Raw genomic sequence first — 21,518 nt, forward strand, 5'->3', positions numbered from 1 at the left:
ACACACAGGCATATAATACACACGAATCACCGTGCATATATATATATATATATATATATATATATATATATGAATACCTAGCGTAATTGTAATTTAGTCGATGAACTTATCACTCAGACAAGGAGTATAGCGTCCGTGGAGTCTTCCTCCGGTTCACGGTAAGCGACTGTTGGCATTTGTGACTTGGACATGGGCCGCGTCACTTCTGATGTGAAGAGACGCGCGTATGTTTTTTCAAACCGCAGCGGTGCCTGATCTTCCGCAGTACTTGCAAAGGCGGAAACCATTAATGGCACTGTAGGGATAAAGTGCCGCTCCAGTGCGGTAAGTTCCCACAACGTGCTGTGTAGTGCATGACACCGTTCAAGACTCTCATCTGGTACAAATGGATCGTTTCCATCAAATAGTGTTGCTGTCAAACGCCATGCCTCCTTCTTTGCGTCTTCACTATTTCCTGCTGTTCCCTTAACTGTATCCTTGTCATCCTCTGGTATAACTGCCTCCTTTGTGGAGCGGTGAATTAACGCCAGGCAGTTAGGGTGTCGTTGAAGAATCTTACGGATGAATGGAAGCACAAAGTATAGAACAGGTGAAGGTGATAACATTGCAACACGGGCAACTTTTTTCGTAAATGCTGCCGCCACATATGACGGCACACGAATAGAACTCAAAGACAAATCAAGGAGACGGAATAAATCGTAGCGGTGGCGAGAGGAAAAGGCGTCTGGAGTAAGAAGTGTGTATAACTGTTGGTAATACTGAGGATACTCTAGACCGTGATCAAGCACAAGAAGAAAAATTCCATGAAGGGCGAGTACGGCGACAAGGCCTCCGCTGGCGAAACAACCACTTAAATAGTCAGCAACAACAAGCGGATTTGTCAAGTGCGGAAGAATAACATCACCCATACGGTGTAGTAAATGCAGATGCAGTGAAGCAGCCGCGGCATGATGCAAACATGGCATCCACAACGCAGTGAAGTAATGACGATGGGCACGTTCAGAAAAGACAGAAAGAACAGATGTCATTAACGCTTTACGCCGCTCTGCCGCGTTAGAGTGGACATGGGATTCACTCGCCTCATACTGTGACTTCTCCCTACGCAGGAATCCCCATTGTAAATGGAGACTTGAAAGTTTTGGTGGTACATGACCGTAAAAGAGTACAAATACGTTCACAACAAATGTAGACATGTCTATATTACCATCACGTGTGCGTTTCTTTGAAGAACGCTCTAAAAAAGTAGCGGAAGCACGGTATAAAAAGAACCACACATCATCTCCAATGTTCATGTTTTCCAACATCTCTCGCAGTTGTGCCACCTGCGGACTACACTCTGCCGGACTCACATGATCTCGAACTGGCTTTACCAACGCGGTACGAAGAAATCCCTCTAACTGTGGACGCACCGTCGTATCAAAGCAATCACACAATTCCTGGTATGTCGTACATCGTCCACAACGTTTTAGTGCAGCACTGAACCTTGTCTCCATGATAATTTTAACCTTTACTTTCTCTGGTGGGTGTTGCTGTCGTTGTCTTTGTGGCTGCCAATGATTGCCACACCACCACCAACACTACTACCTGGCTTTCTCTCTTCTTTCCTTCTCTACCCTTCTCAACAGCAATCTCAACCATCAAATAAAGAGAGAGAGAGAGAGAGAAGAGAAAAAAAAAACAGAAAAAGATAAGAAGAGATAGAAAAAAAAAATAATCTTGAAGGAGGGGGGAAAGATTATATTCAAAAATAATAATAATAATAATAATTATTATTATTATTATTATTATTATTATTATTATTATTATTATTATTATTATTATTATTATTATTATTATAACTTTCGGCTATTGCAGAAGCACTACAAATTACAAAAGGAAAGAAAAAACAGCGTCCAAGAAACAAATCATATGCGTGCTTCCCTCCTTACCTCTTAGATATTTTCTTCCTTTTATTCTCTTCCTTTTTTTTCTTCGTTTTCCGTTTGTTTGTGCATTCGAATAGCAATGTCTTTGCTCTTGTTGGTTTTTTCTTCTCCTCAGTGACAGTTCAAGCCATGGGCGCGGCATCATTCGTTGGGAATCTTAAGAAGTTCCGTAATAAGAGATGGACAGGGATTTGGCTCCACATCAAGTCGTGTCAGTTGTGCCACGACAACTGTAACGTCATCCAGTTTCCCACCGGTGTAGCGGAAACCCACACTTCTTGCATGTTTTGCGAAAGGGGAATCCAAATTTTTATCAGCCCCATTCTTGCAGGCTTTTTCCGCTAGTAACTCCGCAACGCGCTGACATCCGTTCTGCTGAACATCACCTAGGTGTTGTACGATATCGCTCGCCTCCACATTATCTAGCAGTCCATCACTGGCACACAAAAAGACGTCCCCCTCATTCACCTCTAATGTCATGCGATCTCCCGCCGACGGTGGGTCCTCTGGCAGTTGGTATGGACAGTTAAAATAGTGCTGCTGCGCCTCCGTTGCCATAAACAGTTTTGAACTGCGCAGACAAATAACGCCGCAGTCGCCGAGATTCAGCACCGACGCGAAACGCCCATTGACAAGTGTGACGAGTGCAACAGGACACCCACCGGGTTGTCGCTGCCGCTGCGCCTCGTTGAATCCACTGTTAAGGGCCTCAAGGGCAGTAATGCGGCCGTGCTCGCCGTCGTCCTGCAGTGCCCGCAGTGTGAAGCGCATCACGTTGCGTGTAAACACCGCCGGGTCCACACCGGACCGCGCGTAGCCGCCAACGCCGTCGGCAACGCCAATGCCGTTCGCGTGCACAAAAAAGGCGTCCTCACCGCCGCGGTGACGCTTTGACGGATGTGGCACCGCACACACACCGCGGCGGCCGAACCACAACAGAGGCGCAGCGGAGAAGTGGTGGCGCGAGCATGCAAACATTGCCCTGGGCTTTATGTTATTAACACAATGTGTTATTGTTTGGGAGGCGGGAAAAAAGAAAAGAAGGAAGAGGAAGAAGAGGAAGAAAAAAGGGAGGGGAAAGGGAAAGGAAGAGGAAAAATAAATACGGTGGAATAGAGTATCGAAAGGGAAAAAGATCGGGGTGTGAAAATAAGAAAACGATAATGCTTTACAGTGATCATTTGAGATCTTTAGATCTCCAACACACGTAAACACGAGAAAAAAAAGAAACGCGAGTTATATCCAATAGTGTCTCTCCCTTCCTTCTGTATTTTTTTTTTGCGTGTGTGTGTGTGTGTGTGTGTGTCTCATTTTTTTTTTTTTCCTTCTTCTTTCCCTCCCCACACGGAGCTGATCGGCAACTAGGAGTCCTCCCTTCTCAGTCCGCCTCCACCCCTACTCCTTTTCTGTTTCCTTCTCTCTCTTTTCAAGTGTGAAGAAGGTTCACTTTAAACGTTCTTCCTGTTTTGTGCCATCTGCGAAGGTTGTTATACGCACCCCATCTACACGATCAAGGATAGAGGTGTTATTGGGATATTCATAAAGTGTGCTCCCATCGGCAAAGGCTGTAGTAGTCAAATCGCTCTTTTTAAAGACTCGTGTACCGTCAGGTCGCAAGAGGGTAACATCACCATTTTTGTACAAATACTGCCACGTACCATCTGCCAGTTGCGCGGACTTTGGATCTTCATCAACTCCAGTGTTCTCGGTCTCAGTTGATGTCCCTTTATTTTCTGCTACTGTTGCGCTAGTCATGGTAGTCTTTTCCTCAACATTTACTGTCGATTTCTGTGTCGTCTGGCTAGACAATTTTTCTCCTTCTTTCTTATCCACTTTCACAGTTCCTTTATCACTACCTCCTGTTGTAATCTCAACACTGTCAGATGTGAGAATGGTAGCCCCACTATCTCGTAGCTTACTCATCGCTGCCAAAGCAGTTTCTCGCTCAAGTTTAGTACGCTGAGCACGAATTTTCTCTTCACGAGCAGCAGAACTATAATAAATTTCTGCCTGTTGCCATTGTTGTAGAATAAAGTTCCAATTAAGCTTCGATACCGCCTCTTGGACAACCTGCTTACGCAGGTCAGAGAGACCTTTACTACTGATAGCTGTGAAATCTGCGGGTGTACAAAGAAGGCCTACACTTCTTGTCGCTGTTACTGCAGCTAATGGATTACGTGCCGCACGAGACCACGACGGATGTGTCACCTTTGCGTTAGCCACAGCTGGTTTAGACTCCAATGTAGACAATAGTGCACTCTCTGTCATGTTGATAACTGCCAACGGCCAAAGACCCAATATGAGGGGTGTACGATTAGCAGGTAGATTCATTACCACGAGACGATGCCCCTCAACACGCTCTTTATCAAATACAAGCCATGTCCATCCGGGTTCACGTCGGCTTGTTGCGTACATCACAATTTCCTTCTCAAGATTTGCAAGGGTGCCAAACTGCTTTACTACAATGTTTTCCCACTCTGGTGGTACAATACCACCGTCCTGTTTGCATTTCTGCTCAAGGTTCTTGCAGAACTCCTCAGACGCGAGAAAATGGATACGTTTCCTAAGGCATGAAAGACATGGACGCTTCATAAAGGCCACGTGATCCACCATGGCAGTAAGTGGCAAAGTACGCGCGAGTACAGGGCAGTCATGCAAGTGTCTCCCACTTCGTTTACTGCTACTATTACTTGTTGCAACAATGATGTGCGCAGCAGAAATAGTTGACCCCCTCGGAATGGGTGGATCGAGTAACGGAAGTAAAGAAGATAGAAGCTTCTGTAGTTCACGTGACACACTCGCTGCCTCTCTTGCGGAGCGGAGGAAAGTCATGCTCCTCCCAAGCATCATCGGCAAAGTGAAGATCTTACTAAAAAAGAAAAATATATACTAAAGCAAAAATACACATGTACAGATACTCCATTAATATAGAAGAAATTACACACAGACACACCAGCAGCATGAACAACAAAAAAAAAATATGGATACAGAGGAACAACTAGACATGATGGAAAAAAAAACGAGGAATGAAAGAGAAATAGAATTATCACTACCACTGCCACCATCATCATATCCACCACAATCCATCATCAATTCCTTTCGGGATATATATATCACCTTATATACAGATCGTGGCGGAGGTCCGAATTAAGCAGAAACAACCTCAGCAATAACTGGGGGAGCAAAAGAGGTTAAACGGAACCTAGTGGATACCATTCTACTTTTTCTTCATGTTTTTTTACTTTGGGTTGAAGTGTATACGTTTTCCCATACATAGCAGATGCTTTTCGAATAGTTTTATCCGTTATACCAGCTGCGTAATTACTACGCGTGCGTGTCTTGGCGAGAAGTGCCTTACCCACACTATCATCACGAATTTGACGGTTAACATAGAATTGCAACCAGCTAACGGCGTTTTCAACAGTCATGCCATTTGCAAGACGTAGTATCGACTTTCCTACAACCCGAAAAAATATATTGGGAAGTTTTGGCGCCTTCAAAGCCACCTCAAGAAGTCGCATAAGCATATTTTCATCAACACTTTGTAATGTCTCGGCACAGGTACGGCACACTGTCGCAAGTGACTCTGTATCACCCACGCAGTTAGCGACGGCACGCCATGCATCTTCAACCTCAACATCTCCTGCAGGTATAGGGGGGCGAGTCTTAAGTGTTTCTGCCATTGCAGCTACCCGCGGTTCATCTCTGGGAGTAATAGAGAGCAATAAAAAGAGATCAACCGTTGTCAATTCTTCTGCAGAGGCCTTTGCGAGTATTTCGGAGCCTGGTAGAGACAACAGAGCCTCACGCTGTTTTGCATCACAGGCAGACGCCACCAACACAATGTCAGAGACACTCCAGCCATATAGTGAAGTAATCTGTGAAACCAACGCGGACTGTTGAAAGTATGGAATAAATTTCAACCTTCGCGCGGCAAAAGCAGTCTTAGTGATACACACATGATCTGGGTGTAATTCCACTAGACGAGAAATCAGGGCACGAAACATGAGGACGTCACGGGACCTAAGGGTTACTAATACGTCACATAGCTCACTCGCTTGAACAGCCGTCATGCTTGATATAGACTTTGAAAGTCCAGTCAGTACCGCCGTTGTAAAGGATGCGTCTATCACCTTTAACTGAACTAGCAACCTAAGAATATTGATAGCATCCTCTATATTTATCGCACCCTGTCGTTGATGATACTCTAACGCATCACGCAACATTGTGTACACCTTAGACTCACTTGTGAGTTGTCCTCCCTTTGCAACACTAAATGCTCGTAAAACCATCATTACGGTTAAAATAGGTAACACATTGGTCTGTTGAGTCCTATTTTTTCGACGATCAAATTTACGCGTGGTAGCGAAGCGATTTAGCGCATCCCTAAAAAAAATTCCATCAGCAGGTTCCCCTGCATGAGCGGAAGCATAAAGCAAATAGGCCGCATCTTCCTGAGTAAACGGCATTAATGTATTTTGAAGAAAAGATAACTTACACTGTGAGACAAGTACTGGTGGAAATTCATGTAATTCCCACATGCAACGAATAAGACTTTGTGTTGCAACTGGTGTTAGATTCTGTTTATTTTCTTTCATATCCTCCTCAAGTTCCAAAAGTAATTCCCTTGCTTCTTTTGACGCAATTAACGACAAACCGCGCAGTTGCTGCCAAATCATGTCTTCATTATATTCCTTGTTGTGTTTCCTCTTCATAAATCCCTTCGTTACAGAGTACAAAGATCTGCGAAGCCTATCACGGAATCCATGTGCAGCATCCGAAAGCATCGCAAGACTTTCACAACAGCTCAGTTTAGCCTCTAATGACATATCAGGAAGGAGTTGCAGCAACAACTCTTCAAATTCCACATGTACTGGGGTATACGGGGCCATTGCTATTGCGTAAAGAATATTTACGACGTGCTGTGCTTCCAGGTTAGCAAGGGGCTTCTGGCAAATAGCCATTTGCAGAGCCTCCAGCCATTCAGTATCTGTTGACCGTTGTGTTGCAAGCGCCTCTGCCACCTCTCCCAACTGCGCCACATTCAGCCCATTGCGAGTTTGTGCCAGAATAGACCTCCGCATTGCGACAAGGCTCTCCTCACGCAGGGGGATTCCTAATTTGGCGCAAAGACAGACGCCCTGCCCTGTTTTATCTCTTGTGAGTCGCTGGGCTGTGAGTGCTGCGAGCGGCTGTGCAAGGGCTGTGGTGGTGGGTGTAGGACGTGAGGTGTCTCGCTTAGATTGCAGGAGTGCCTGCCATATGGCGACGGCAACGCCGATGTGTTCCTCGAGCGAGAGGCCGGCGAGGAGGGCGGGGAGGCGGTCGACGAGCCACGGACGGGCGAGAAGGACACGCGCCCAGAGCGGCCCGGCGGAGGGGGCCTCCCGCAGGCGTCGGACGACCGCCAGGAGGTCCTCGCGGGTCCACTGCGCGGCAGCGGCGGCGAGAAAGTCCCCCACGCGCGCCTCGAGATGACTCCCCGCCGGGTACGAGACGCGGTGCATGAAGTAGACGAGATCCGTCGCGTCCTCCACCTCCTCCAGCGCCTCCTCGAGCTGCAGGCCGTACATGTAGGAACGGGCCTGCTGCAGCTGTCGCGGCTCACTGGAGGAGCCGGCAATCCAGCCCTGGATGAGCTCCGAGTGGGGCCGCCATGACCGGGAGATACAGAGAAACGGCGTCCGGCGCATTTTCACAATGGGTTTTCTCTCTCTCTCTCTCTCCCTCTCTCTCTCTCTCTCCACCCACCCTAGACACCTCAGATACCGTACTCCTTCTTATTTTTACCACTGAATTCAGCCACCAACAGCAGAAAATCGCTCTGCTATGTAACCTTCACAAGCTCTTCAATATGGTTAGTAATAGACAAAAATAAGGAAAAGGGATTAAAGAAAAGAAAAAAATGTCTACTATAAAAGAAAATAAAAAACCAAAATCAAACAGTGGAGACAACCCCTCCACAAAATAAACCTTATCAACTTTCTGTGCCTCGCCCACTCACTCACTCACTCATTCACTCATTCACTCACCAACTCAGCAACCAATCAAAAACACAAACACAAATGTCATCACCTCATGGCACTAGTCACTCTTCAGCCACACCATATGATCGCGAAGAAACGCAGGCATATTCTTTTCTTGTTCCTGTTGCTGAAGTGATGATGATGGTAGTGCAAACTTTTGTCGTGGTGCTCGCTTTGCGAATAGTATTCCTTGCACACCGTAAAGACCAGTTAGAACTCCTAGTCCGTTAAAGCCAAGTAGCGTAGCAGAGAATGCCAAATCAAGCATCATAACATATGTCTGGAACCACATGTAGTACATAGCCCCCAAGACTGCAACAAGAAGAAGAATAATCGAGAGAATCATCGAGGTTGTTTCTTCTGTAACATTTCCTCGTGATCCAATAATACAAGCAGCGAGATCTACCATTAACAGTAGGAAGGCTGAGACAATTTCCATTGGCTGCGCTGCAGGTGGAAAGTACAGCAATGTACCCTTGTAAATAAGAAGCGACAATGTAACAATGAACCAGACGCAGCTCCAGCCACAAGAACAGTACAGTAAGAGTTGAAAACAGAGAGACCCACCACCACTTGTTGCTCCGACTACGCTCATTTTCCTCAACGTAAAAACTCTATGTACCTTTATTATTAGAAAAAGACCCTAACAAAGAAACAAAAGATATGAAAATAACTAATTGAGTTCGAGTAAATTAAGAAAGTTTATCGCATATATTTTTTTTTCATTAACATTTTGCATTACATACAGAAAAACAAAAGGAGAGTTTTTTTTTTTTGATTATTACCATATCCCTCATACTCGCAGAAAGTAAATCAACTTAAACGCGATTTAGTTGTCAAAAATCCCTGGACACTTTCTTTCTTTCTTTTTTACTTACTTTTTCTCTCTCTCCATGTCTTTGATTTTTTTTTTCTGAATTACCTGTTTACTTGCCGCTCCTCTTACAGTAAACGCACTTCAGAGCTCTTCATCACTATCATCTGCATCTGCATCAGCATCACACTGCGAATCCTGTGCTACACGTCGAAGAACTGTTCGCCTCTCGCGCTCCCTCAGACGAGCTATGCGATCGCTTTCCTGTTGTCTTTGCGCCGCTACCTTTTTGTTCTTTACTAGTCGAATGTCCAAACCGCGCAGTGGTTTAAACTCATCGTCAGAGTCCTCCTGATCCACAAAGGTGTACTTGCTCGGTGCATCATCCTTTGCTACATGTTCCTCCTCTTCCACATCATAATCATCTTTATCGCTCTCCTCTTTTCTTTTTATTAGTCCATTTTCCCCATGCTCATTGTGTTTGCCATTTTCTGCACCAGTTGTCGTAATTCCCACAATCGGTGGTTTTTGGCACTTCGCACAGCGACCCGTCTCCATGGCGCATTTCTGGCAGATGTGGTGGTACGAAAGGGCAATTTTCTTCGCCTGACAGCGGTTGCACTTTCGATATCGTTCCAAGGGTATATACTTTCCGTAATCCACCTTCCACTGAAGAATGTCGCAACAGCGCCGGCAGCACAAACTAGTCATTGTACCTACCACAGCTGCTGGGAGCTTCTGATCATCCAGCTTGTAGCGATAGGGATCAAACTTCACTTTATTCATGTAACTCTGTTGTGAACCACGGGCTCCATTTTTCACCAGGCGCTTTCCAGGCATGTTCTTCAAGACTGTAATCCAGCTTGAACGAGACAGGAACAAGCAGCCTCCACTCCGCTCACAATTTAACCAACAGAAAGGGGGGGGAAAGGAAAAAAAGACCAAAGAAAAAAAAAACAACAACAACGAGTGAGGTAGAAAACAAGCTTGTTCACATGTGGCCAAAGGGCATAAGAACCCACAAAATAAAACTCAAAACAAAAAAAGCGAAAAATAAAAAATCGGTACCCTAGACATCACACAACTTCCACGTTCTTGGACAATACTACTGAGTCCATATAAAGCGCAAGTTGTGAGATGCTGGCACAGTTTATCAATTCACACCACTCCCACAAAAGACCACCACCACAACTATGCTGGTGAGGGTTGCCATTGACATTTTCTCCAGTACCATTATCACCTTTATCTACACTCAAGGTGTGACGAGAAACAAATCCGGCAATTACACCAAAACTACAAGGATCTCCAATACAACGCTCGATTACAGTCCATGGCCCTGAAGAGGCGGAGGGAAAAGACGAACGATCCCGAAATATGTAAGGTGAAGAATTTTCATTCTGTGAAGCCTTACCACCACGTGCCCAATGCACGACAGCGTCAAGAAGATCTCCACCAGTGTACGGGACAGAAGTTGTTGGTCTTTCTTCCTGTAAACAGTCTACAACATCATCTTTGAGAAACAGCACACAACCAAAGGAAGTGGATGTAAAACCCTCATCCCCTTCGCTTCGCTTCTGCATTAATTCAGAATGAATAAGACTATTAACGTTACTCCCTTTGCTGTAGACCCATCGGCCAACAAACATTGTTAGGGAGCTCTTTGACAATAAGAAAGAAAAAAAGAGAACGGGGATCATACCTGCTTGAAGAATTTATATCAGTGCTCAAGAGGAATAGTAGTAGGAGGAAGAACAGATACCAATACCAACATTCTTGGCAGCAAAAGGTTAGTGCAATTGTATGCACCTTCTACAAAGTAATATTCTACCGTCAGTAACTTTTTTTTCCCGTTATGCCCTTCACAGGTCAGCGTTTGGAAAGACAGAAATAAATAAAAAATTACATAAATTAAGGGCATCGTGAAGCATCAAGAAGGAAATAAAAGAAAACAATTGATAATTCCCCAATTCAGAAAGAAAAAACATGAGACATCACTCCCACGCTACTATATAACCAAATACAATGAAAGTGAAATGCCTTGATACTAGATGTTAGAAATTCATTCTAATCATGCATACACACCGAAAACTTTTATTCCCAAGTATGTACCCATAACGAAACTTCCTTCTGTTAATTGTTTCACGACAACAAATTGGCAAACTATGCAAGCGATCCAGGTACACTAAAGAATAAAGAAAAAAAAAGAGAAAAGGAAAAAAAATATCCTCCTTTAAAACATTCCGTTTGCTTTCACTACTTGTCGTTGAAAAAGGAAACCTGATTAATCTGGTCACCTGGAACGTGACACGCATTACCGGCATCAATAACAAAGGCTGCCATAAGTGCTTCAGGACGTTCACGCAACAACTTTTCCCATCCATTACCGTCAAATACTCTAACATGGCGTGTTACAACCTTCTCCTTCACTTCCGTTGGGTCCGTCCACAATTCGCAGTGCGCCCTCAGGAAGGCCAACTCCTTCTCCTTATCCGCCATAAGGGCTTCCAATGCGACGTTCACACCATCCAAACCCTTTAATTGCACAAGAACATCCATCAACTCTCTCTCAAGAGCTTCAATGCTCTCCTTCTTCTCATAAGATAAGGCTTCGTTTGCCCTCTCCAGATCGTCAACCTTTCCCTGTAACTGTTCTTGCAACACGCCCAATTCTAAACCTCTCGTCCGCACTTCCTCCGCAGCTTTATCACGCTCAGAGGACAAACGTTCCACATCATTCTTCAACTCCCTATTAACATCAGATAAATTCCTTAACTCATCACGCAACTTCGTCAAATCATCCTCCAGCTTTTCGATTTCTCTTTTCAGTCTTTCCATCTCTAAATTCAGCTTCTCCTTCTCAGCTGCCAGCTTCTCATTCTCAGCAGCCAGCTTCTCGTTCTCAGCTGCCTTTTGCTCCAGCTCATCAGCTAGCTTCTCATTCTCAGCTGCCAGCTTCTCATTCTCAGCTGCCAGCTTCTCATTCTCAGCAGCCAGCTTCTCATTCTCAGCTGCCTTCTGCTCCAGCTCATCAGCCAGCTTCTCATTCTCAGCAGCCAGCTTCTCATTCTCAGCGGCCTTCTGCTCCAGCTCATCAGCTAGCTTCTCATTCTCAGCAGCCAGCTTCTCATTCTCAGCAGCCTTCTGCTCCAGCTCATCAGCTAGCTTCTCATTCTCACCAGCCAGCTTCTCATTCTCAGCAGCCTTCTGCTCCAGCTCATCAGCTAGCTTCTCATTCTCAGCAGCCAGATTCTCATTCTCAGCGGCCTTCTGCTCCAGCTCATCAGCCAGCTTCTCATTCTCAGCAGCCAGCTTCTCATTCTCAGCGGCCTTCTGCTCCAGCTCATCAGCTAGCTTCTCATTCTCAGCAGCCTTCTGCTCCAGCTCATCAGCCAGCTTCTCATTCTCAGCTGCCTTTTGCTCCAGCTCATCAGCCAGCTTCTCATTCTCAGCAGCCAGCTTCTCATTCTCAGCGGCCTTCTGCTCCAGCTCATCAGCTAGCTTCTCATTCTCAGCAGCCAGCTTCTCGTTCTCAGCTGCCTTCTGCTCCAGCTCATCAGCTAGCTTCTCATTCTCAGCTGCCAGCTTCTCATTCTCATCAGCCAGCTTCTCATTCTCAGCTGCCTTTTGCTCCAGCTCATCAGCTAGCTTCTCATTCTCAGCTGCCTTCTGCTCCAGCTCATCAGCTAGCTTCTCATTCTCAGCTGCCTTTTGCTCCAGCTCATCAGCCAGCTTCTCATTCTCAGCTGCCAGCTTCTCATTCTCAGCAGCCAGATTCTCGTTCTCAGCTGCCTTCTGCTCCAGCTCATCAGCCAGCTTCTCATTCTCAGCAGCCTTCTGCTCCAGCTCATCAGCCAGCTTCTCATTCTCAGCAGCCTTCTGCTCCAGCTCACCAGCCAGCTTCTCGTTCTCAGCTGCCAGCTTCTCGTTCTCAGCAGCCTTCTGCTCCAGCTCATCAGCTAGCTTCTCATTCTCAGCAGCCTTCTGCTCCAGCTCATCAGCCAGCTTCTCATTCTCAGCTGCCTTTTGCTCCAGCTCATCAGCCAGCTTCTCATTCTCAGCAGCCAGATTCTCGTTCTCAGCTGCCTTCTGCTCCAGCTCATCAGCCAGCTTCTCATTCTCAGCGGCCTTCTGCTCCAGCTCATCAGCTAGCTTCTCATTCTCAGCTGCCAGCTTCTCATTCTCAGCAGCCAGCTTCTCGTTCTCAGCTGCCTTCTGCTCCAGCTCATCAGCTAGCTTCTCATTCTCAGCAGCCTTCTGCTCCAGCTCATCAGCTAGCTTCTCATTCTCAGCAGCCTTCTGCTCCAGCTCATCAGCCAGCTTCTCATTCTCAGCTGCCTTCTGCTCCAGCTCATCAGCCAGCTTCTCATTCTCAGCGGCCTTCTGCTCCAGCTCATCAGCTAGCTTCTCATTCTCAGCTGCCAGCTTCTCATTCTCAGCAGCCAGCTTCTCGTTCTCAGCTGCCTTCTGCTCCAGCTCATCAGCTAGCTTCTCATTCTCAGCAGCCTTCTGCTCCAGCTCATCAGCTAGCTTCTCATTCTCAGCTGCCAGCTTCTCATTCTCATCAGCCAGCTTCTCATTCTCAGCGGCCTTCTGCTCCAGCTCATCAGCTAGCTTCTCATTCTCAGCAGCCTTCTGCTCCAGCTCATCAGCTAGCTTCTCATTCTCAGCTGCCAGCTTCTCATTCTCATCAGCCAGCTTCTCATTCTCAGCTGCCTTCTGCTCCAGCTCATCAGCTAGCTTCTCATTCTCAGCAGCCTTCTGCTCCAGCTCATCAGCCAGCTTCTCATTCTCAGCTGCCTTTTGCTCCAGCTCATCAGCCAGCTTCTCATTCTCAGCAGCCAGCTTCTCATTCTCGGTGGCCTTCTGCTCCAGCTCATCAGCCAGCTTCTCATTCTCAGCGGCCTTCTGCTCCAGCTCATCAGCTAGCTTCTCATTCTCAGCAGCCAGCTTCTCGTTCTCAGCTGCCTTCTGCTCCAGCTCATCAGCTAGCTTCTCATTCTCAGCTGCCAGCTTCTCATTCTCAGCTGCCAGCTTCTCATTCTCAGCAGCCAGCTTCTCATTCTCAGCTGCCTTTTGCTCCAGCTCATCAGCCAGCTTCTCATTCTCAGCAGCCTTCTGCTCCAGCTCATCAGCCAGCTTCTCATTCTCAGCGGCCTTCTGCTCCAGCTCATCAGCCAGCTTCTCGTTCTCAGCTGCCTTCTGCTCCAGCTCATCAGCTAGCTTCTCATTCTCAGCTGCCAGCTTCTCATTCTCAGCAGCCAGATTCTCGTTCTCAGCTGCCTTCTGCTCCAGCTCATCAGCCAGCTTCTCATTCTCAGCAGCCTTCTGCTCCAGCTCATCAGCCAGCTTCTCATTCTCAGCTGCCTTTTGCTCCAGCTCATCAGCCAGCTTCTCATTCTCAGCTGCCAGCTTCTCATTCTCAGCTGCCAGCTTCTCATTCTCAGCTGCCAGCTTCTCATTCTCAGCAGCCAGATTCTCGTTCTCAGCTGCCTTCTGCTCCAGCTCATCAGCCAGCTTCTCATTCTCAGCAGCCTTCTGCTCCAGCTTATCAGCCAGATTCTCGTTCTCAGCTGCCTTCTGCTCCAGCTCATCAGCCAGCTTCTCATTCTCAGCAGCCTTCTGCTCCAGCTCATCAGCCAGCTTCTCATTCTCAGCTGCCAGCTTCTCATTCTCATCAGCCAGCTTCTCATTCTCAGCAGCCTTCTGCTCCAGCTCACCAGCCAGCTTCTCGTTCTCAGCTGCCAGCTTCTCGTTCTCAGCTGCCTTCTGCTCCAGCTCATCAGCTAGCTTCTCATTCTCAGCTGCCTTCTGCTCCAGCTTATCAGCCAGATTCTCGTTCTCAGCTGCCTTCTGCTCCAGCTCATCAGCCAGCTTCTCATTCTCAGCAGCCTTCTGCTCCAGCTCATCAGCCAGCTTCTCATTCTCAGCTGCCAGCTTCTCATTCTCATCAGCCAGCTTCTCATTCTCAGCAGCCTTCTGCTCCAGCTCACCAGCCAGCTTCTCGTTCTCAGCTGCCAGCTTCTCGTTCTCAGCTGCCTTCTGCTCCAGCTCATCAGCTAGCTTCTCATTCTCAGCTGCCAGCTTCTCATTCTCAGCAGCCTTCTGCTCCAGCTCATCAGCCAGCTTCTCATTCTCAGCAGCCAGATTCTCATTCTCAGCAGCCTTCTGCTCCAGCTCATCAGCCAGCTTCTCGTTCTCAGCAGCCTTTCGCTCCAGCTCATCAGCCAGATTCTCGTTTTCTGCATTCTTCTGCTGTAGATCGTGAGACAGATTATCGTTTTCCGCGGTTAATCGTTCTATTTCTTCTGCTAAGTTATTGTTTTCGTCTGAAAGTTTCTCTTTTTGAGTAGCGAGTGCTTGTGCTTCTGCAGTTTTTTCATCTAACTGATTGTTGAGCTTTTCGTTGTCAAGTATGACCTGGTTGATATCATTTTCGATGCTTTTGATGATGTCATTTTTCTTGCGGAGTTCATCTCCCAAATTCCTGTTTTCTTCCTCAGTTTGACGTAGTTGGCTTTGAACGACCTCCATATCATCGTTTAATTGTTGGAGTTGTTGTCCTAGGCCATCGTTTCCTTGTTGAAGCTGATTGCATCTTTGTACGTAATCTGTGTATTCGTCCATGCCAACTGAAAGTAGAGGTTCTGCAGCGAGTGCTCTTGGTTCAATCCCTTCTCCTGGATTTGTGCTTCGGAGAGATATTGGACCCAAGGTGGGTTCATGAGATCGTGCTTCGTGCGCAGCAAGTCGCTTTTCCCGATGAACGTCAAGTTCTTTTTGTTGCTGCTCAACTTGTCGTAAGAGTTCATCATTTTCATCTTCTTTTTCTTCTAGCGCAGCAAGTGCCTTATTGTTTTCGTTGATTAAACTTTCTAGTTTTTGTCTTAAGTGATCAATTTCGTTATCACGCGCCTCAATACCTGCCAATGCCTCTTGTTCAGATGCCTTAACAGAATCAAGTAGATTTTCTAGGTTCTCCAGGTTCTTTACCATATCTTGGTATTCAGCGCGTTTATTTTCTAGCTCACGAGCAACATCATTGAGGTTCTCTATAGTATCATTTACTTCTTTTTCTGCATTAACCAAGTTTTCTCGAAGTCTCTCTATTTCGGCTTCTAATTCTTTATTTTCCCTTGCTGCCTCATTTATTTGAGCAAGTAGGTCGTTATTGGCTTTCTTGAGATCTGACAACTGACGTTGTAGTTCGGCGTTTTCGTCCTCTGCTTGTTTGCATTGCGCCACTTGTTCATGGAGTTCGTCAAGGGTAACACAGTAGAGTGGTTCAGCTGTATTTTCACCCTTAAATTCTGACAAATTACGCTGGGTTCGCATTTGGTTTACTTGAGTCTTCTGCAATTTGAACAGTTCCAGTTCTCCTGCTTGGTCGTCAGCCAAACGCCTAAGTTTCTCAACCAAATCACGTAGACGACCGATTTCTGCATGGAGTTCATTATTGCGCTGTCTCAAAGCTTCTTGTTCTCGCATCGTCGTTGCGGTCTGTCGACGGAATTCTTCAGCAGATTTCTCCAGGGTATATTGCAATGAACGATTTTCATTATGAATCTTATCTAAAAGCATAAGAAGATCCCCAATTTCACTTTCGTAAGCGTCCTTATCACCAAGGTGACCTTTCCCTGAGAGTTCCTGTATAAACTCATCAAAGGAGAGCCCGCGGAATTTGTCTTCTGTCATATCAAGTGCGTGACATACCTCTACAATTGCACGATCCAAACCAGTTTTGGGGGCATCGATGCTGCGCAGCATACGCTCCATGCCACGTGGGGGAAATTCTCTCAGACGCTCATTAATTTCATCCCTTGTCTGAGACGTGGGGTGTTGAACATCAAATGAAACATCAAGAGAGTCCGGTTTCACTCCAAACACAACGTTCTGAATGCAATCATCTGGTACATGGCATGCGAGAGACTGTTCATTCTTAAATCTTTGTAATAGTTCTTCTGGTTTCTTTTCTAGTAAGACATCCCAGTTTTCCCCGTCGTAATGTTTTTGATGCTTAGTAGTAACTATTGGAACTTCTTTGTAAGACCAACGTTCATCGTGTTTCTTTAAGTCATCAATAATACCTTGCATCTCCTTGAGTTTTTCATTTAATTCATTATTTTGTGCCAACGTTTTCTCATTTTCACGATTTCGAAGAATGTTAAGCAAATAGTGTTCCCGGAGATAAAGTCGTTTTTCTTCAAGTTCGTTGGTGTACATTGAGAGACAGTGAAGTTCAGCTAAAAATTCAATGGATTCATCTGTCATCTGCTTTAACTGATCCTTAAGCTGAAAGCGCATACATTTTGCATCATCAAGAACAGTATCTACTTCATCGTCTGTAAGGACACAATCAGAGACCGACTGATCAACTGGTATCACAGAAATTACCCCTGAGCGAGGAATTGTAGTCTGTACAGATGTCTTTGTAAAAGATGTAACCTGTCCCCTAGAAGCTGATGAACTACCACGTGATAACTCTTCTTTTAACTTCATTATCTTCAGTCGACAATTTTTCATCCCAGCGATGACACTGGCAATAGTTTCATTCTGCATTTGAACCCGTGTATCTGTTGTTAACTTGCTATGTGCTTCTTGGTATGCCAAAGCACTTACTACCCATTGATGCAGGCTACTGACTGCATCTGAGTCTCGCGCTGCTGCAGCTGCTGAATACCGTGGATCCTGTAATACAGACAAAATACCTTCAGGGGTTGGGTAAATTTGTCCTGCAACATCTGCGTGAATTAAATTCATTACAGCATCCGGTCTCCTATATTCCATTTGAATTTCATGCCACGAGAGGCAGTTATTGATGGTAGGTTCGTTCTGAGCCACTGAAAGCACCGCTTTCAGTACCGCCACGGCCACTGCAGAGGGACGTACCTGCGTTGTCACCTCACGCATGTGTACTTCGTCCACCGCCTCTACCGCCTCTTTTGCCCCTTCAAACACAGATCTGGCGGCTGAAACACGATCCTCGTTTTCACTGCGTATAGCTGCTAGCTTATCACGTGCAGTGGAAAGCTGCTCCTGAAAGACCTTCATGCGTTTCATTTCCTTTTCGATTTCATTCGATATGATGCTCTTCAATGTGTTGTGGTCACCCTGACTGACACTCCACTGTTGTACAACGGCTGTGTATTCCTTGAGCGATATCACAGTGCCTAATGTCCACTGCCAAAGCTCACCGCTGTTAACATAGTCATACGCCACAACCTGCCCTTCATGCAGTTCCGGTGACTTCTTCTTTATGGCAGTTAAAAGCGTCATGGCAAATTCCCCCCTTTATATGCTTATGTATATATATAGTGATAGTAACTAATAATAATAATAATAATAATAATAATAATAATAATAATAATAATAATAATAATATATAAATATATATTGTTTTACTTCCTTCTTCTCAACCTTTTCTTTGCTTTCCTTGGAATTTGTTTATCCACTCTTTTATCGTTGCTGTTAATTTGCCAACTACAGATACAAAGAGCAATACAGTGACACTCTCTCACACACAGGAGACACTGCCTTTTTTTCCCTTCGCTTTTTTTCTCCTCCGTTCGCTTCTGTGTAATGATTGTGGAACCTCACGAAATGTCAATCGCCTTCAAGTATTCCAGTCGATTCAAAACGTGTAATTTTCGTCTACAGTAAATGAAGATGTGTCCACGTACCGCAAATATTCAGCACACACAAGTACACACTCTCAAACCAAAAAGAACAAATATAAATACAAACACGTAAAAAAAAAACAATGAAATGTGCAGTCTTTTTCTACCTTTCCTTTTTGAACTTTACCCACAATTTTAATTCCTTCTTCTGGATTATCAGAAAGAAAACAATTTCAATGTGAATATGTTGTAAAAGACAACACACAAAATGCAATCCTCAATGAATATCCTATAATAATAATGGCTTCTGTATCTTTCTATATCTTGATGTTGACTAATACCTCAGTATCCTTCTACTATGTAGGTTTTAGCTACTTCCTCTTCTACTATGTTCAAGAAGACTGATGCTGAAATTCAACAAACGTTAATAGGAAAGTTCCGACCACCCCACCTATTTTCGCTTTGTAGTTTTTTTTCCTCTTTTTCCTTCACTCTTTTACTTCCTCAATTCCTCGTCAAACCAACAGGTGTCTTCTGTCAGTTCCCCAAAGTCACTGTTCCTTTCCTGATTTTGATGCCACACACACCTTATGACCCTATGAAGCTGCTAAAGAAAACCTAATATATTATTTTCTTCAGTCAACCCTATCGTTTATTCGTCTCTCCCTTTACTTGACTTGTGCCAATAATTCTTTTTGGTTTTCTTGTCTCTTCTCAGTTACTCGAACTAACGTATTCGATCTTCTCTTCTTCTCTTCCTTTTTATATTATCGTACTATCATTGTCAACGAATCAAAGAAAACATCAGAAGAAAAAAAAAAGATTCAATCCATAGCTGAGAGAGAAACAGAATGTCACACCACGAAAAAAAAACACACAGGAGAAAAATAAATAAAAAAAACAATACATTTCTACTCACAAGTCAACTACACTAAACACAACAACATGTCACGCAACAATTCCACACCTGCACTCCCTCTCTACAAACTCCACCAACCCAACCCGATCAATGCCATAACCACAAAAAAAGGAAAAAATTCTCAAGACAATAAAAAAAACAAGGCACAGCTCCTTCCACTAATAAACGTTACGAAAAACATTTAACCGTGGCAACTGTACCGCTTGCTGGATCACACAACGCAGATTACATCCTCTCTATTTCTAAGATCTCCTAAAAATGAAAAAACCTTCACAAAAAAAAAATACTTCATTGTCTAGAGATACACACATACACACACGTACGCGAAAATGTCATACAACATGTCAGCAACCCACATCTCAACGTCACAATTGTCCTCGCGGAGGGTCTGGGCAACTACCCGACACCAAAAAATTAAAAAGGACAAAACAATAAAAAAAAACATCAAAAAAAAGAAAGGAAATACAGGTTGTGTCAAACACAAGTTACAAAAACCACCCCTATTAGAGAAACGATGACAAACAGCGATGTCAGTAAAAAAAAAAAATGCAGCACTTAACAAGAATACCATTCACAAGAACAGCTGGCACTTCTTCACAAACAAACCGCAGTCACCCAGCAGCGAACATCAGCCGGCATTAAAACATCGTCAATGGCAACGCAGGAGAGACGCCTGCATTATTTCTCTTAAATCAGTTGACTGTTCGGTTGGCACTTTTACATGCTTTTCACCCCTGTTATTGCCCTTTTTTTTCCTCAAGGTAAGCAATAACGGTCCTTGTAATGTCATTGGATCAACAGTTGTGTTAATTGGTTTCTTTTTCAATTTAAATTCGTTTTCTGTTGCCATTTCATTTTGGATATTCTTTCTGGAATTCTCCCTCTCAATTAAATACCCAAATTCGGAGAAATCGAATGGTTGTTTTACTTGAGCCATCGGTAAATGAAAAAAAAAATCCAGAAAAAATGTAATGAAATATTAAAACCTCTTGTATTCTTTTATGACACTTCCACCACCCAGTTATACCATGTTATTAGTCTCGCATGGTAAAATACTCAGGCAATATATTCCATTTCCAGCTGAGTTTTCATTTCTGTATACCTCTTATATTTTCAGTAGTGTCCAACTCAATCCTTGGCTGGGGGAAATAAAAAATTTCTATGAGAATTTTTGTCAAGTGGAAAAAAAGTAAAGTAATATACTTCTTTTAAAATTAAACTCTTACATTGGGAATAAAGAGAGGGAATTGCACAATTTAAAAATATATATAAGTTCAAAAATTTTCCCCTCATATTTTTTTATTGGTTTCGGGTAGGAAATCTCACAATATTCGTAATTCATTTTTAATGTAAAAAAAAACATGGTAGCATTCCCTGTTGTTGTTGCTGTTTTTCTCAGACCACTTACCTACGCAGATATTAGAGATCATCCACATTTTTCCTCTTTAGCAAAAATTCGGGTGTGTTGACAACTCTTTATGTTACGCTAAGTGGTGCTAAAAACATCGCTAGCGAACAAAAAAAAAAGAGATTCCTTTCCCCAAACCCCTTGCACCACCAAATATTTTCTGTTATATTATTGAACTGCTGCCTACTCCCTCCACAACTACTGATATCATGTCATTTCTTCGCAACATCACCTATGCGGTCTCCTTTCACAATGTTTGATTATGGGGATGGGGATGCACAATGGCTTTGGCAAAAAAGAGTGTTATTCCCATTTATTTTGTCAACAATATCGTAAGAGTGAACCTCGCAATTTTGAGTTGCATTTGCATATTTTTTATATCATTTATAACGTAGAAATGCTATAGCCACCTTACCACCACAAGAAAACACCATGTCATAAAACAAAAAAAAAGACTGAAAAAAAAAACTTTAAATCCCTGAAGACGCAACACCTTCCGGATACAACAATCGCAAAAAAAAAAAAACAATGAATTCCAATCAAAATAGTAGAATTTCAGGTGACATCGTCATTTCTTGAGAATAGAAGTAAGGAAAAAATTTCTTAAACAATGTAACACAAAAAAAAACACGGATTCCCATCCACTGCAAATATTTCTATTTGTCTTCATTAATAAAACGATTTGGGTGAAGTACCCCATTCAAATGCATTCAAAAATACTCGAGGTGAAGAACTCAGCCGTCCCTCCATTTATAAGAAAACAACGCATGTATGAAGCAATAGTCGCCGTAGCAAAGTAAAAGGAAAAAAAA

At 44.3% G+C, this 21,518-nt stretch overlaps 8 protein-coding genes across 8 annotated transcripts; all 8 read right to left on the reverse strand.

Annotated features, from left to right (window-relative positions):
* Positions 1–113: 113 nt before the first annotated feature.
* On the reverse strand, positions 114–1,493 carry LSM04_008231 (CCAAT-binding factor; the record flags this gene model as incomplete). Its single annotated transcript, XM_067329810.1, has 1 exon — positions 114–1,493. The coding sequence occupies one exon, from the start codon at positions 1,491–1,493 to the stop codon at positions 114–116; it is 1,380 nt and encodes a 459-aa protein (XP_067185479.1).
* A 573-nt stretch (positions 1,494–2,066) lies between these two features.
* On the reverse strand, positions 2,067–2,903 carry LSM04_001196 (PPM-type phosphatase domain; the record flags this gene model as incomplete). The annotated part of the gene is made up of 1 exon (XM_067329821.1): positions 2,067–2,903. The coding sequence occupies one exon, from the start codon at positions 2,901–2,903 to the stop codon at positions 2,067–2,069; it is 837 nt and encodes a 278-aa protein (XP_067185458.1).
* Positions 2,904–3,368: 465 nt separating this feature from the next.
* On the reverse strand, positions 3,369–4,775 carry LSM04_007249 (Manganese/iron superoxide dismutase; the record flags this gene model as incomplete). Its single annotated transcript, XM_067329832.1, has 1 exon — positions 3,369–4,775. One exon carries the CDS (start codon positions 4,773–4,775, stop codon positions 3,369–3,371), a length of 1,407 nt encoding a protein of 468 aa, XP_067185478.1.
* A 341-nt stretch (positions 4,776–5,116) lies between these two features.
* LSM04_005530 (uncharacterized protein) lies at positions 5,117–7,618 on the reverse strand (the record flags this gene model as incomplete). The annotated part of the gene is made up of 1 exon (XM_067329843.1): positions 5,117–7,618. The coding sequence occupies one exon, from the start codon at positions 7,616–7,618 to the stop codon at positions 5,117–5,119; it is 2,502 nt and encodes an 833-aa protein (XP_067185468.1).
* Positions 7,619–8,009: 391 nt separating this feature from the next.
* LSM04_008961 (uncharacterized protein) lies at positions 8,010–8,546 on the reverse strand (the record flags this gene model as incomplete). Its single annotated transcript, XM_067329854.1, has 1 exon — positions 8,010–8,546. The coding sequence occupies one exon, from the start codon at positions 8,544–8,546 to the stop codon at positions 8,010–8,012; it is 537 nt and encodes a 178-aa protein (XP_067185482.1).
* Positions 8,547–8,909: 363 nt separating this feature from the next.
* On the reverse strand, positions 8,910–9,605 carry LSM04_000719 (Protein of unknown function DUF2039; the record flags this gene model as incomplete). The annotated part of the gene is made up of 1 exon (XM_067329865.1): positions 8,910–9,605. One exon carries the CDS (start codon positions 9,603–9,605, stop codon positions 8,910–8,912), a length of 696 nt encoding a protein of 231 aa, XP_067185455.1.
* Positions 9,606–9,841: 236 nt separating this feature from the next.
* On the reverse strand, positions 9,842–10,411 carry LSM04_004033 (uncharacterized protein; the record flags this gene model as incomplete). The annotated part of the gene is made up of 1 exon (XM_067329877.1): positions 9,842–10,411. The coding sequence occupies one exon, from the start codon at positions 10,409–10,411 to the stop codon at positions 9,842–9,844; it is 570 nt and encodes a 189-aa protein (XP_067185464.1).
* A 607-nt stretch (positions 10,412–11,018) lies between these two features.
* On the reverse strand, positions 11,019–18,038 carry LSM04_009646 (uncharacterized protein; the record flags this gene model as incomplete). Its single annotated transcript, XM_067329888.1, has 1 exon — positions 11,019–18,038. The coding sequence occupies one exon, from the start codon at positions 18,036–18,038 to the stop codon at positions 11,019–11,021; it is 7,020 nt and encodes a 2,339-aa protein (XP_067185486.1).
* Positions 18,039–21,518: the final 3,480 nt, after the last annotated feature.

This window comes from Trypanosoma melophagium (assembly GCF_022059095.1).
Source record: "Trypanosoma melophagium isolate St. Kilda chromosome Unknown ctg9segment1, whole genome shotgun sequence".
Classification (NCBI taxonomy): Eukaryota; Euglenozoa; class Kinetoplastea; order Trypanosomatida; family Trypanosomatidae; genus Trypanosoma; species Trypanosoma melophagium.